At 37.8% G+C, this 15387-nt stretch overlaps 1 protein-coding gene across 28 annotated transcripts in view; it reads left to right on the top strand.

Moving 5' to 3' along the window:
* Positions 1 to 14947, top strand: part of EPB41L3 (erythrocyte membrane protein band 4.1 like 3) — a 237916-nt gene extending 222969 nt beyond the window's left edge. For 8 of the 28 annotated variants that reach the window (XM_074340302.2, XM_019755720.3, XM_019755724.3 and 5 more), the window contains 10 exons: positions 4887 to 4961; positions 5322 to 5420; positions 6417 to 7136; positions 7644 to 7766; positions 8391 to 8771; positions 9561 to 9692; positions 10191 to 10289; positions 11734 to 11814; positions 12088 to 12204; positions 13824 to 14947. In XM_074340302.2, coding sequence (XP_074196403.2) covers positions 4887 to 4961; positions 5322 to 5420; positions 6417 to 7136; positions 7644 to 7766; positions 8391 to 8771; positions 9561 to 9692; positions 10191 to 10289; positions 11734 to 11814; positions 12088 to 12198 — 1821 coding nt within the window. In that variant the 3' untranslated portion in view covers positions 12199 to 12204; positions 13824 to 14947. The remainder of the gene's footprint in view (positions 1 to 4886; positions 4962 to 5321; positions 5421 to 6416; positions 7137 to 7643; positions 7767 to 8390; positions 8772 to 9560; positions 9693 to 10190; positions 10290 to 11733; positions 11815 to 12087; positions 12205 to 13823) is intronic. The other 20 variants (XM_074340319.2, XM_074340318.2, XM_074340310.2 and 17 more) reach the window with 7 other exon arrangements.
* The last annotated feature ends 440 nt before the right edge of the window (positions 14948 to 15387 follow it).

Below are 15387 nucleotides of genomic sequence, written 5' to 3' on the forward strand. Positions count from 1 at the left end.
TTCTAATCCCAGCTGAAAAGTGACAAGGTATATATCTATTTGAATTACTTTGAAAGGGTCCTTTTATGCAGAATAAATGAAAAGTACTGTTAACCAAAGTATTCCTACCATTAACACCAATTTCATTCAGATTGAGTTTTAAGAAACAGAAATTTCACATTCAAGTTGATTTAAATATTGTAAGTCCCTGCATTAAATATACCACTTGTTAGTTATGATTGCGTAAAATTTCATTGTAATTGGTCAAGTTTGGCTTACCCTATGTTTACTATCTCTTTTGGAAATAAGGAAGTTCATTTGAGCTCTGAATATGGCAGATTTTGGACTAAGTTACAAAAACAAAAAATGAAGAGCCACCCAAAATGAAACCAAAAAAGCCAAGCCTCTCTTCCCAGTCTGTTAGTGTGGGAAATTGTAGGTGGTAGACACTTTGGAAGTTTTGGTGGTAGCTTAGAGAAGTTAAAGGTTGGTGCTAATAAACAAGGGACTTTAAAAGTCTTGTGTATTTGACTCATAAAAAGTTGTTTCTCACTTATTAAATCCTCTGATTCTTAGAGAATGACATTGATGAACCCAAAGAACATTCATAACTTGAAAAGTTGATACTTGAACACACTGAAGTCTCTGGATGTTAATGTCTTTCCCGTGTTAGTTTAGAGAATCTGCAGTGAGAGCAAGAAAGGGCTTTTTAAAAATTAGTAAAGGATGGAAATACGTCCTCTGCAGAAAAGTAAAGCAGTTTAGTTATTTAGACTGGAGAAGACCAAAGACTGGCTTAATAACTGCTTTCAAGTGTCTGCTAAGTTGTCATGCACTGGCTGTCCATACCTCCACTGCCACCACGAAAAGAGGAAATGGTAGAAAGACTTGGCTAGATGTAAAGACCTTCCTAAAAACAAGGCTGATTAACCCTGTTTACCAAAGGCGCTGCAAAAGAACAACTCTAAGGAGTTTCAAGTCCCAGAGGAAGAGAGATCCTTTTGGGGCAATGAGAGCTCTGCTCATTTCCCAAAACTGTAGGGCTCCTTTCCAACCCTTGTCCAGGACCTAGGGTGACACCCAAATTTATAAACCATCGAATGACACTGGAGAAAGCCATAAGAACACCCAGAAAGTTCTTGTGCTCTAAATTCTTGCCAATTTCTATATTAAAACCATGGCTTCTCTTATTTGTTTTGTGAAAAGCACAAAAGATAATTTTATCCTCCCACCTAGGCATATACAAAGCGTATTTGTTTACAAACACATAACCCAGAGGTTTTAATTTTGGAGGGGAGGTATTTTTCTAAGTAATTTATTAACTTGATATCGTCCTATTAATTGATATGTCCCACTTTAAATTAAGTAAGTAGTAATTGGCCAGTTTAGAAAGAAGTCCAATTATTTCTAAAAGGAAATACGTACTTTAATTTTTTAAAGTGACATCCCAAATAAAGTAATATTATTTATGTTAGAGGGTGAAGAAACTGATTCAGTGACCCCAAGCTTAGTTGGATATTTTTAGTGACATTTCTCAGTGATAAAATTGTGAAAAAATATCTAATGACCTCTGATTTTTAATGTGACTATGTTTTATCTGGTCGTTGACTCAAAAGAAAATCTCTTTCTATAAAATGCTACCAATTCATAAACAATTAGAAGAAAGTTAGGAGTTAGAAATATAAATAACAAGCTACTAATGGTGATGACACTCTTAAGAATATTATGTTTGTTTAATATAAAATGGGAATTTTATTGCCAGTAGTTTCAAGTTTCAGATATTTGAGTTAATAGTAGACAAACAGCAGGGATGCCCAAAAGCTGCAGATAATATCAAGTCCTCATAAACTTTGGACAATAGACAAACTCACATACAGGTTCCACAAAGCGTAAGAATGGTAGATGTATGGATGTGAACAGTTCCAGGTATGTTTTCTGTCCACAAGTATTTCTCATGACAGCCTTTTAGATGCACCTAGGCCTGGTCCACCTCAGGTATATGCCCCTGTGGTTACCCTGTGTACTAAGTTTGAGTACTAAGTTTCCAAACCCCAAACAAAATGCAGCACCCATTAGCACTTATGCAGTGCCAATATTGTTCTTTTTTTAATGTGGCTGGTTTTACAAGTATATATGCTTAGTACAGTGAATCCTCCTTATTAGTGGGTTCCATATTTGGAAAATTTGCCTGCTCGCTAAAATTTATTGTAGCCCTAAAATCGGTATTAGCAGAGCTTTCGCGGTCATTTGCAGGCATGCCCAGAATGGTGAAAACTTGCCCAGAGTGGCTCAGTGCACACCTTCCCAGCTGAGGTTGAACAGGCAGTGTTCTGCTTTCTTGTTTCAGCTCTCATACTATAAACAAGTGTCCTTTTCATGGCCTATTTAGTGCCACATTTCTGCTTTTTTTGTGTTTTTCTTGGTGATTTTGCTGTTTAACATGGCCCGCAAGAACAGTACCAAAGTGCTGCCCAGTGTTCCTAAGTGTAAGAAGCTGTGATGTGCCTTATAGGAAACTACCGTGTGTTAGATAAGCTGCGTTCAGCAGTAAGTCCTAGTGTTGTTGGAATTCGGAGTTAATGGATCAGTAATACTATATATTAAATAAAGGGTCTTTAAACAGAAACATGTATAAAACAAGGTTATGTATTGATCAGTTGATGAGAAGATTATGACCAGAGGCTCCCAGGAAGCTAACCCTGTATTTCCCTATGGGGCAGTGGTGCAGTAGTCACTGATTCGTTGTTCACAATGACTATAGAATATAACGACCATAAATAACTAGAATTGATTCTATTTGTGCATCTGTCTGCTTTCTGGTCCAGCTCACTTTTCCTTTTCGGGTCTTAGGTAGGCCTCAAATTGAGCAAACAACCCCATTCACCAAGGATAATCCATTTATGGATAGGGAGAATTATCTCCAGCCTCTGAATCTGACTTCTGTGATTTTCCATCCAGGCCTTGGGGTGCAAGTCTAGGTGCATATTAAAATTATCTACAGGAAATTTTTAAAATACTGATGCCTGAGTTCTACATCAGAGTCTGATTTTATTAGTCTGGAATACACCCCGCTATTATTTAAAAGAGTTCCACATAATTCTAATGCACAGCCTAGTTTGAGAACACCTGACCCAGTTAGAAATGAGTGTCACAGCTCTGTAAAAACCTTTAATTCTCCCAGGAGGAAGGACACCTGTATGCATTTTGAATGCCAGTGTAGAGCCTTTTCCCAATTACAATACAGAGATGAATATTTAACTAAATGAAATGGTTGAGGTATACACCTGACTCTGTTCTAACCTATTATACAAGTAAATGTTTTGATTATCAACTTTTCTTACCTTCTCTTTAGCTGAACTGACTGGGTTAGGGTTCACCATATGCAGGATTTAATTTTAAAACCTGTCCCCTTATGTTACCCTTTTCTGTTATTGGACATACCCAGTTCTGAATGCAGACAGTGTGGACATTTTCAGTTACAGACGCAGAACTTTTTTGAAATTAGGTGATGTCAGATAACAGGATATGCTGAAAACCACCATTTACCTGCTGTTATTGCTTGTTTAAGCTTTCATCTTAGGAAAACTATTAGTTGAATGATTATAATTAAAGGCCTAGCAGTGGTATTCTGAAAAATACCTATAATTTTGACCTTTCTTTCCTGTTTCTTATTCCTGTTTGAAAAAAAGGCTATGATTGAAAGTAAAACAAACAAAAAACCATATTTGATGATTCTATGTGGTACATTTTGTCTCTTCCAATACCTTTTTCCAAAATGGGACAGAACAGGAATTTTTTTTCCTTTGAAAATGTCATTTTTGTTCTTTATTAGAGGGCATGTCAAAAAGATGCTACCAAAATCTGTCAGTAGGTCCTTCAGGGGAATATTCTAGATGTTCCCCTTTAACCTCATGCAGGTAAACAATTAAATGTAGTACTGATAGATTTGTAGAAATACGGGAATTTTAAATAGCTCTCATAAAATTATATTGTTTACAATAGAATTTATTTTAAAAGCTCCATTCTTCTAGAAACTTTGAACTTTCTTACTATTTTTTTAAGATTTGTCTTCCACAATATCCTTTCTGTCACTACTCTGTGGAGTTGTTCACTGTACACAGAGATAGGTTTGGTACTAGGTAATGTATTGCCACTTAAATTATACCTATTTAAAACTAAAGAAAGGAATAAAAATTAGATAAAAGGAAAAAGCTAGTTCTAATGTGACATTTGCTTTAATGTTTCTTTCTTAATTTTGTTTGTTAAAGACAAGCATGATTTGAAATACTTAATTTTTCATCAAGATATTTTGAAACTGACTTTTAAAAATAATTCACCATTATAGTTATAACCTAGAGTATATTTTATGTTTATTTGTGGAGCAATACAGAAGTCAATCTAAGTATACCTGGGTTCATTCAAATTAGTCGCTAATGCAGTGATCCGTGTGTGTTTCTTTACTCTTTATCAAGCAGCACTTAAATGGGGTCTACAACTAAGTATTTGTCAGAGATAGAAGTGAGGATTTATTCATATCTTAATTTTTTTTTTTAATCTTAACATTTTCGTTTAATACTCACTTTTATCGTACAGATGACTGACATCTAAACACTGTTCAAAGGCCAAGGCATTCTTTATATTGCTCTTGCATGTTCTTTGTAGAAATGAAAAATGTTTGAGTCATACACTAGAGTTTCAGAAAATCATCTGTTACTTTTTGGAAATAACTGTTCAACTTTGAGATGGTTTCAGACTATTTTTCAAATTAATAAACAATAATTTACTTCTTCAGAAAAAAATGAATGACTATTATATGTATAGCACAGTGAAAGAACTCTTTTCCTAACTTGCCTTTTTGGAAACTGTCTACTTCCTCTTCTCCAACCCAACCCCATTTATTCAAACAGACCAAAGAAGAAACAGAGATTTCTGAAAAAGTTATATTTTTGCAGCAAGGAAGCTCTCCATTCCTTGAGTCTCAGGTAAAAACAAGCATAAAGGAATTTTCCAAAAGGGAATTGTTCTTCAAATTTCAGTGTCATTAAAATGTCTTTAGTTTTTATTTTTATTTTAAAATTGACCTTGTTTAAAATTGAGGTAGGTATATATTATTTTTGCTTAGATTTTGGGGAGGGGAAATATTGTAGTTATCAGTTAGCCATCATTTCTTTATGGTTTTTGCTCCTAGGTGGTTATATCTGTGTGTGATCATTGAAGCATTATTATATACTTTCTAATAATATTGTTGGGACTTTTTACTATCTGGTTTACCCATAAAGTGATACTAATTTAGATGACCTTGATTGATTTTTGAAAGTTCTGAACTTTGGTTTTTCCACTAGCCAAGTGTGATAAAGAAAATGCACGAAGGAGACTCTGCAGGCTCTATGGTTACCTCTCATCAAATCATTTTCCAGAAAACTGTCCCATCAACCCTAGAGGTTATTTTTCAATTCATTTCATTTAATCCAGCACCAACATGTAGATGAATGGTCAATCCTTTTTCTTAAGGCATACATATTTCTAGATTCAAGTTTTCAGACAATGATAAAAATGAAAGTAGAAAACATTCTAGTTTAAAATGTAAACTGGGGTGCTCGTCTGCTCCTGGTTTGATTTTTTTCTTCCCTCTGTAACCTGTTAGACTAGTCAACTGCCTGTTCACATCTTTTTGGGCTTCCCAAATGCAAAAGTTGCCTAACTTTCATTTCTTCTGCCTTATTGGAACAAACACTAAAGGAAAGTGGCAAAGAAAGTACTGAGATGATGAACTTCGGTTGTAAATAATATTGGAACACTATACAGACCACTGTAAGCTGTTTATAAGAGACTCCAACAATGTCCCAACAGTGGGGAATATTTCATTACAATGTCTTCAACACAGGCACACTCAATATTTATTGGGTAATATGCCCTATTGTGGATTCGATCTCCTATATAAGGAAGTATAATTTACAAACACGGAAAATGGTGTTCACAGAAATGTGTGGAATGCTGGCAAGTTCTTAGAATAACAGCCATGAAGTACAGTGTTATGTTTAATATGGAAAGCTGTCTTTCTGTGTCCACACAAGTAAAGCTAAATAACTTGTACAACTACTTCAATAGTGTTATTTAATCTTGAAATATAAAATAATCAGATGTTTAGCATAAGAACAAATATATTTCTTGTAAAACTTACCATCAAAGTTTGTTCCTATTTAAATAAATCTGAAATTGCAGCTCTATTTGCAGAGTGTATTCCAAATTGAAAGTTTGAGTTTATGAATTTCAGATGAGAAGAGATTGCAGCCATAATTATTAGATAATAGCACTAGTCCTATGCAGTAACGTTACAGACCTCAGTGTAGCTTGCCCTGATTTTCTTAGAAAGGATTCTTATTTCGAAATGAGATACCATTGGAATTTCTAATTTAGCTTTTATATTTCAAATATAGGGCACAGAGGATTGGGTTATTGTAGACAAAATACCTACTGAGGTAGTTGATGGTGATTCGAGAAAGATTGTGACTTACAAGGTCGTGACCGTGAGCAGTAGAGCTGGTGATATCCCTGCTGACATGTTAAGATCTAGTGCCATTGAAATGCAGAGTTTTGATGACTTGGCCCAAGAAATACAATTAAAAGAAGAGAACAAACAGAAAATATACACTCTAGGAAGGTCCTATGATACTATATCTGGAAAAATCGTTACAATGACCGGAAAACCTAAAGAGGGGGAGAAGGGAATGCAACCCTCTACTCTTGAAGCACTTCAGAAAATGGAGTCAGTGAAGACCGTCCCTGTCATGATGGAGTACGAGGTCCTAGAAGCCATCGCTGATGAGAAATCCAAGAGAGGACCTGAGATCCACACTCCAAAGCGGAGACTGTCAGAATCCCTGGCTCCCATCAAGGAAGCGGAGTCCCGGCGGCAGAGTCCTGAGGAAGAAGACCTCAGGAAAGCTCAGATGCTGGGAAGGGATGCGGCTCTGCACATGGGCCTGGAGAGCATGCGGTTCAGCACAAGTGAGCAAGCACCGGAGGGTGAGACCTTAAAAGTGGGACTCTTTGGGCCCAGAAGGAAGAGCCTGTCCGAATGGAGGTACTCCCAGGAACCAGCCTTCACCGTCGCTACTGCTCATTACCTTACCGAGTCGACCGCGTCCCAAGTTGTGGTAACCAGTGCCTTTCATTTGGGCCGCCGTTTCAGATTCCAGCATGAGTTTTTGAGGCAGCGCCCTTCCACCCTGAACCTTTCCGTTTCTCCTGCTGTTTGGCTTTATGTTTGGAGCAGGCAACCTGAGCTTTTTAATTTTTTCGTGGTTAAATCAGTACTACCGTCCAACGAGCGTTAAAAGACACATTTCTTTTTATTTCCAGCTCCCCGTTCCCGAGATATGATAGTGCTGCTGTTGCTTGCAATGAAGGGAAAGAAAGATCTGCTTAAACCAGCACCACCCTAATCCTAATAACTCTCTCCGCTTTAGCAAACGAGCTCATGGTCACCTCAATTTGCTATTTCATTTCCCATTCTTTTCCGTTTCAAAGTCTGTATAGTAGATGCCTTCCTCCCTCCGCCCTCTCTCCTCTGCCTACAATTTTGTCTAACCAGCTGTGGATGTGTATGTGCCTGCTTATGTACCTGTCTCTGTGCTTGACTCTTCATTTCTTTGTTCACCCAGACTAAGCAATCTTCTGGTGAAAAGCTCATGGATGGCTCTGAAATCTTCAGTTTATTAGAGTCTGCAAGGAAACCAACAGAATTCATAGGAGGGGTTACTTCTACTGCTCAAAGCTGGGTTCAGGTGGCCTTTTGCTTCCATCCTTGCTGTTCCTGACTCTGCCTGTTTGCTCTTTATTTCTTTATGCCTTTCTGGAGTGTGTGTGTGTGTGTGTGTGTGTGTGTGTGTGTGTGTGACATCCAAGTGGCTTAGCCTTAAACACCTGAAAGGTGCCTTCAGTTCTTTTCCTTTGTGCCTGGTTGGTATAGCTGTCATATGCCTTTAGTTCCATTACAAGAATGTACTTTAGATATTCAAAACACAATCGTGTTGAGAAATGTTAATAGCATTTAATTTTTTAAAGCATCCTGTGTCACCTATTAGGGCAAAGAAAGCAGCCAAAACCAATATGAATGTGCTACAGTGCTGTTTGTTTTTCATTGCATTTTGTATTGCATTCTATTTCTTTTGCGGATATCCCAAATTAGCAGAGGTTTGAATGTGTGTTGGGGCAAAGGGCAGGCATCAAAGATTCTAGGGGGAGGAATGAAAGCAAATTTATTTTCTGTAAGTGTTCCTGGTTATAAGCACTTGACACTGGCTGTGGGCATCCTGGTGAGTGGCATCTTTTGGGAGTTTTTGGTTGTTTGTTTTTTAACCTTTCGTTTATGGAAACTCACACTGACACCACAGTCTTTTCCCACACAGAAAATGGAAACAAAGATGGAGTCCAGTGGAACAGAGACCGAAACAACCCAGCATCCCCAGCCACTTAGCACTGAGAAGGTTGTGCAGGAAACTGTGTTGGTGGAGGAAAGACATGTGATGAATGTGCACGCAAGTGGGGATGCTTCTTACGCAGCTGGAGATGACATGGATGCTGCAGCACAGGCAGCATCTGCTGATGCTTCTAGCATTAAAGTGAAGGGCCCTGCTCTAACACACGGGGCTAAAGAGGAAAAAGGGAAGGTGACCGAAAAAGCTGTACTCGAACAGGAAGAGATGGCCACTGCTTCCCATGAGCCAGAGGAGGAGCAGAGTGTAGCAATCCACATTTCTGAAACTTTGGAGCAAAAACCTCATTTTGAGGTAACTAGTAGTTAATGTTACTTACAGCACTAAAGTAAACTGATACATGAGTCCTTGAAATCTCGTTAAGCATCAACATGGAGCTAGTTTAATTTTCTATTTTTTCCAAGTTGTTCTTTCCATCTTTCATGACAATTATAGATCTCCATGCTGGTTTCCATTTTATGGGTCACATGCAAACATATATAATGATTCTTAATAATATATAGTTCCAGCAAATGATTTTCACTCTTATTGTAATTATTGTAATTGGCTGTAAAACTGGGGAATGCATGTCCAGCCAAGATATTAGAAAATTTGACAAATTCATTTCTGATAATGTACTTATCCAGAAAGACCTAAAACCGTGCTTATACAGGTATCAAATGCCAGAAGTTTATTCTTCATCCTCTTTTATTGAGATTCTTGAAGTATTTGGAGGGGGTGATTAATGTCTCATTACTTGTTTCTTCTTTCTAAGAAGTTATTAAACAAAAGGCTTATTTATGATTTTTAATCTATTAAGATTAGTTTGTGAGATAGAGGAAGGAACGTAAAATAGTTTATTTCCTTCAGAATGTTTTCATTTGCCTGGAACATTCCATATAAAAACACTATGGCATTCTGGGATACTGTTGGACATGTATCTATTATGTGCCTCACGTTCCAACTTATCCCTCAAGGAATATATAAACATTTATTTCATACTAACCTGCACTTTTATATATCCACCAAGCGGGGAGAACAAAAACCAAAACTGTGTGTTATGCAAACTCTAATAGCTGTTCTCCCTACTTCCCATTGGTATAGTCATCCATTGTGAAGACAGAAACCATCAGTTTTGACAGTGTTTCACCAGGAGGAGTAAAGCTAGACATTTCTACCAAGGAGCTGCCAGTTGTTCACACAGAAACCAAAACCATAACATACGAATCATCACAGGTGAGACAGTCTGTGAAGACCAGAGCCCTGGCACTTTGTTTTACCCCTTTAATGGCTTAGTGCATTTAAGTGTTAACTACATGGGTTTTAGTTTGTGAGACGCAGAGGACCCAGCAGCCAGACTGTCTCTATCAGGAGTGATGCAATAATTGTAATTTCAGTACTGATCATGGAGTAGCAGGTGGCTTAATCAAGTCTTTGTATATCTCAGTAAGTAGTAAAAGGCTCAGAAACCTATTTCCCTAGCCATAGATAAGGAAAAGTCTTAGCTCAGCCAGCCACTGCTAACATTTCTAAAGTCTCAGTTTCAGTAATGACAGTTAACTCTGGCCGTGTTTTGTTCAGTCTTTACTCATAGCGATAGCTCCCAGGTGCTGATTGAATAGCGCAGTGATTGTAGGAAATACCTAAATCATTGTGATGCCCTAAATTAACAGCAAACATCTGAAGAGGTAATGTAAATATTTGAGTGTGGTTTCTATTCCTTTGCTTGCTTAGGTTGATCCTGGTGCTGATTTGGAGCCGGGTGTGCTAATGAGTGCACAGACGATCACATCCGAAACTACCAGTACCACAACTACCACCCACATCACCAAAGTAAGTGGAGTGGGAACTGATGAAAGTAAGGCCTTCTGCCAGGTGGGGCTGCATAAACAAGTAATTCTGTGACTATCAGCTGCATTGGAGCTTTCACAGCTACTCCATTCATGGTGCATCTATCCTCGTGCTGCTTTCTATTTAGGAATATACATTCTGATACCCTTTGCTTAACACTTAACTCTAATGCTTGGCATATGGTAGATGTTCCAGAAACGCTGGTCAGCCATATCCAAAAGGACTCCCTTCTACCCTCACTTCTTAAATTAGCAATTTAACTGCCGTAGAATTCTGTTTCAATTTTCTTTTCTTCTTTTTAATTTAATGTATTGAGAATGTATTTCCATATCATTAACTCTTACATTCCAGCATCATTTTTCAATAGAAGTCCAATATTCCACAGGGTAAGCAGATCATAATTTCTTTGTTTTTCAAAGAGTGAATGACATTGTAGTGACTATGTATGGTGTCAGGTGAGCACTAGACTTATTGGGGTGGTCATTTCTTTTTTATTTTAACTCTTATTTATTTAAGTATGTTTTTCCAGGACCCATCAACTCCAAGTCAAGTAGTTGTTTCAATCTAGTTGTGGAGGGCGCAGCTCACAGTGGCCCATATGGGGATCGAACTGGTAACCTTGTTAAGAGCACCGCGCTCTAACCAACTGAGCTACCTGGCCGCCCCTGGGGTGATCATTTCTTAAGTTACAGAAATGTCTAATCACTATGTTGTACACCTGAAACTAATATACCACATTTTGCTGTGTATAATGCACTCCCATGTATTAATATGATGCGCACCCACATTTTTGGCCCAACTTTCAAGGAAAAAATCTTTCATTTAAATGTTTTAATTCAAATTTTTATTTGTTTATATTTAGGTACTTGTTTTTTGTATGATAAAGGATTTTAGCATTTATTTTTTAACCTATTAATGGTACAAGAAATTTTATGTAACAAATAATTACAAAACACAAGAACAGATACAAGGTACAAGAAATTTTATGTACCAGTAACAAATTTACGATGATATTTATGCATCATAGAAGGCCTTCATCATTGCAAGTTCATCTTAAATTCAACAAAACCAGTTATCACATTCCAGGGTATTACTTTGCGTACAGCTATCGTTATTGATTTCTAGAGTTACACTTTTAACTCATAAGCATAAATAAAAGAATTAAAAACATTTACTTAGATACAGAATTAGTACTTCCCATGTATAATATGCATCCTTATTTTTCCCTCACATACTTGGGCAAAAAAGTGCACATTACACACAGCAAAATACAGTAACATGGTATGTCAACTGTAACTGAAAAATTAGGGAAAAGGAAAATGAATATGTTACTTAAAACTGTCAGTATCTTTCTGCCGTTTCCCCCATTGAACAGTGGTTGTTTCTCCAAGTGGGCAAATCCATAACGCTTGTCTGTTCCTTTCAGACTGTGAAAGGAGGCATTTCGGAGACAAGAATTGAGAAGCGAATAGTCATCACAGGCGATGCGGACATTGACCATGACCAGGTAGTGTGTGTGACATGGGAAATACCCGCCAGAGAGACAGAGAAACACTTGTTGGCCCTTCTCTTCCCAGTGCTGCTCTTCTAGTTCAGCATGTAATCGAAGCAGTTTTCTGAATTTACTTTCTAATATACAATGTACGATTCCTTTTGCAATCATTGTACCTCATTTGTAAATTGTGTATATAGATCTAGCTCATAAGTCTCCACCTTGCTACTGATCATGCATGTTCCACCTCCTTTTTGTCTTTGCCCTTCTGTGATTTCCTGGGGATAGGCGCTGGCTCAGGCAATTAAAGAGGCCAAAGAGCAGCACCCTGACATGTCAGTGACCAAAGTAGTGGTCCATAAAGAGACAGAAATCACACCGGAAGATGGAGAGGATTGACCCCAGGTAAGAGGTGATGCTGATTCTCTAGGCTTGGCATTGGCTGGCATGCAGCATGGGGTGCTTCCCTCTCATCCTTCACCTGACTCCTCCCTTTCGTTTTTTCTCTCACTGGCATTTGCAGAGCTGGTTACCAAGAGGATGGAGGACTGGTTGGCAGGGGCAGGTTTGTGTCAGTTTTGGAGGTTCCATCCTGTAGACTTTTTGCATACATTGCCAGCCAGAGGACAAAGGAAAAGCAGGGGCTTTGCTTGCGTGGTCTCAATGGTGTTCCCTTTTAATCCATGCCCTGTATTCTTTTCATTAACCAAATTTGAAAAGTTAAATTTGATTTTACTTGCCATATGGCCTAATCAGAACTAAGGCAGTTTTGTTTTGAAAGGTACAATTCGTGTGTTCTAAATACTAGGGAAACAAAATATACCTCTTTCTCTTTTTGATGGCAACATTATCTCATTATAAGCTTTCTCTTCAACTGTGTTTGGTTATATCTAGGGTTTCCAGGTGGGAATTCCCGCCCGTTCTCAGGAATTCATTTCGCCTTCCCATTCCCGAATCCCGAGATACAAACTGTTTTCTGTTCTCCACGAAGAATCATTAACGGCCAATACTACCAACAACCTGGGTTCAAGGAGCCAATTTTCCCGATTTCCCGACCAACTTTTCTCAGGATTAGGGAACGGAAAAGTAAAAAAAAAATTCCCGAGAATGGGCAGGAATTCCTGCCCGGAAACCCTAGCGATAAATAGGAAAAATGTCTAAGAGATACATTGTGAGTAGTACGTTTATTTCCCCTTATGGGTATTACTGAGTTCAAGGAGCTGATTTTCCCGATTTCCCAACCAACTTTTCTCGGGATTCGGGAACGGGAAAGCAAAAATAGTTCCTGAGAATGGGCGGGAATTCCTGCCTGGAAACCGTAGTTATAGCCTGTTTATGCTTTTGTTTTGCTTTTTGTTTTTTAATTTGAAAACCTGAGCACCCACTTTCATTTTGGATGTGTTATATTTTCTGTATTCTTTGGGTTGATTTTTTTCCTTCTCTGTGTAGCATTGTATCTCAAAAGGAGGTAAAAATGCAGCCCTGTGGCCCCCCTTTCCTTCAGGAAGCGCATGCCTTTCCAGCTGCTGTTTGGCCAGCATCGCGAGTGGGCAGCATATTCTCTGTGTGCATACACTTGTCATGCGTACTAACCTGCCCTGCAGAACTCATGGGACCCTGAGCATCCCTGGGGGGCTTTGAATGCTGAATGAGCTACTGGCACACATGGCTGTGTGACACTTTGCATATGTGAATGAAAGAAGTTAGTTCTCTAACTTTGGTTTAAAAACAGATTGATGAACGGCTTCTCTTAAAGAAAAATATTATAATAATCGCTCATATGCAAATTTATAATGTAATTTGGAAGAGAGAAAGCAAAAAATAGTTTTTTCCAGTGAACTTCAGCCACTTGGGTGATGTTGTAATTAAGAAAAAGCATGTCAGTGACTTACACTGGTATTTTACAGTATCTTGTCAAAAAGAGAAGAGACTATAACCTGCAAGATACTTTTCTTGTGACCTTGATCTGATGAAAACTCTCAGATGTTTTCAAATGAGTAACTGAGCAAATCTCTTTTCTACAGGAATAACTTAGCCTGCACAGGAATCCGGTCATGCAAACCATTGGGAAAACCAGAGCCTATATGGAATTCCCTCTTCTAACCCAACTGACTTGTATCTGCCGGTGGAAATTTTCAGTCCAGAAGAACTGACCTTGACCATTAATAGACACTGGCAGTGAGATCTTCCCATAATAAAGCAATCCAAATCAACATCACTAAACTGATACTGCATGAAGCAACGATAAAATTACAAAAGAGCAGCATTTTTAATTTTCACAAAGTGTCTAAGTTTTCAGCTACACCTGCACGTTCATAACCAACAATATAAACCGTGATCTCATGTAACACATAAACAATCCATGCCTTTCATAGTTTATTATTATTAAAGTCTAAAGAAAATTGCAATTTCTTAGGTGACAAATCTTTTGTTTACAGATAAATGAAGATTACCCTAAAATGCTAGAAGCTGTCTAGGTCGATGTGTCAGGTTTATCCCAGATTAGATGTGCCAATATCCGAGTTTATTCAGTAAACAACTTGAATCTTGTACTTGTTTCATCTGGTTTTATTACTCCTCACCCATAAAACAGTAATGACTCTCTGATCCTCTGGAAATATTTAATGCTTACGATCCTGCTTTGTGTATCTAATTTAATTCATTATAAGGTAGCACTGATTTTAGCATATTAATGTGATTTCTTCCTTGTCGTCCGCTTTGGTCCGCATTCAATCTGAAAGCTTCCCAAAGTTCCCTCACAAGTCCTAAATATGTAAATTGTCATTATTTTGGAAAGAAGTCTGTATTTTTGTTAGTTTACAATATTACGAGATTTCACTCCAGAAAAACCTGTTGAGTTTCTATTTTCTTCCTTTCTTCATTTCTTCCTTATATTTTGAAATTGATTTTTCTTCTTTTACTTGGAAAGTGGTTTTTTCCAAATCTGGTCCATATTTACAACCTAGTTCAGAGCCAAGCCTTAAACTGTACAGAATTTCCACTGTAATTAAACTATTTAGAATTTAGTTATAAATAGCCTTCAAAAAGATATATTCTCCATTACACTGTCTACTGCATCACAGAGCCCATGGTGAATGTATGTTTCTGCATAGTGAAATAAAAATGGTAAATGCGTTTAAAAGTCTAATTTGCTGTGTAATAATTTCAGTATTGTATTTGTTTAGCCCAGAGGTAACATTTACATGACATCAGAGGCCTCATTTGTCTGCATTGTAGTGATAGCCTGTCTTTTTACAGGACAAAAAGTGTATATACTGTGATACAGTGTGTGGACTCTCAAGGTATTGGAGACAGGGAACAGAATACCTATATATAAACATTTGGTTGCCTACGACGGCCTTAAAAAGTACAAGTGGTTATCACAGAATCTCACTTTTAAAGTTTTGATTTTTTTGTAAGAATAGAGGCTCTGCTATAAAACCAGTGTTTCGGGGTACTTTTAATCTACCGAAGAGCCACCTCTCTCACACACATCGGCTCCATAACAGAACAGATTACCTGGAGTGTTCTGCGAAGGTGCGTGCGGCATGTGCCCACAGCTCATCCACATCAAACTCCTCATGTGCC

The sequence above is a fragment of the Rhinolophus sinicus genome, chromosome 4 (genome assembly GCF_057876585.1).
Source record: "Rhinolophus sinicus isolate RSI-liver-muscle chromosome 4, RSI-T2T, whole genome shotgun sequence".
Lineage (NCBI taxonomy): Eukaryota > Metazoa > Chordata > Mammalia > Chiroptera > Rhinolophidae > Rhinolophus > Rhinolophus sinicus.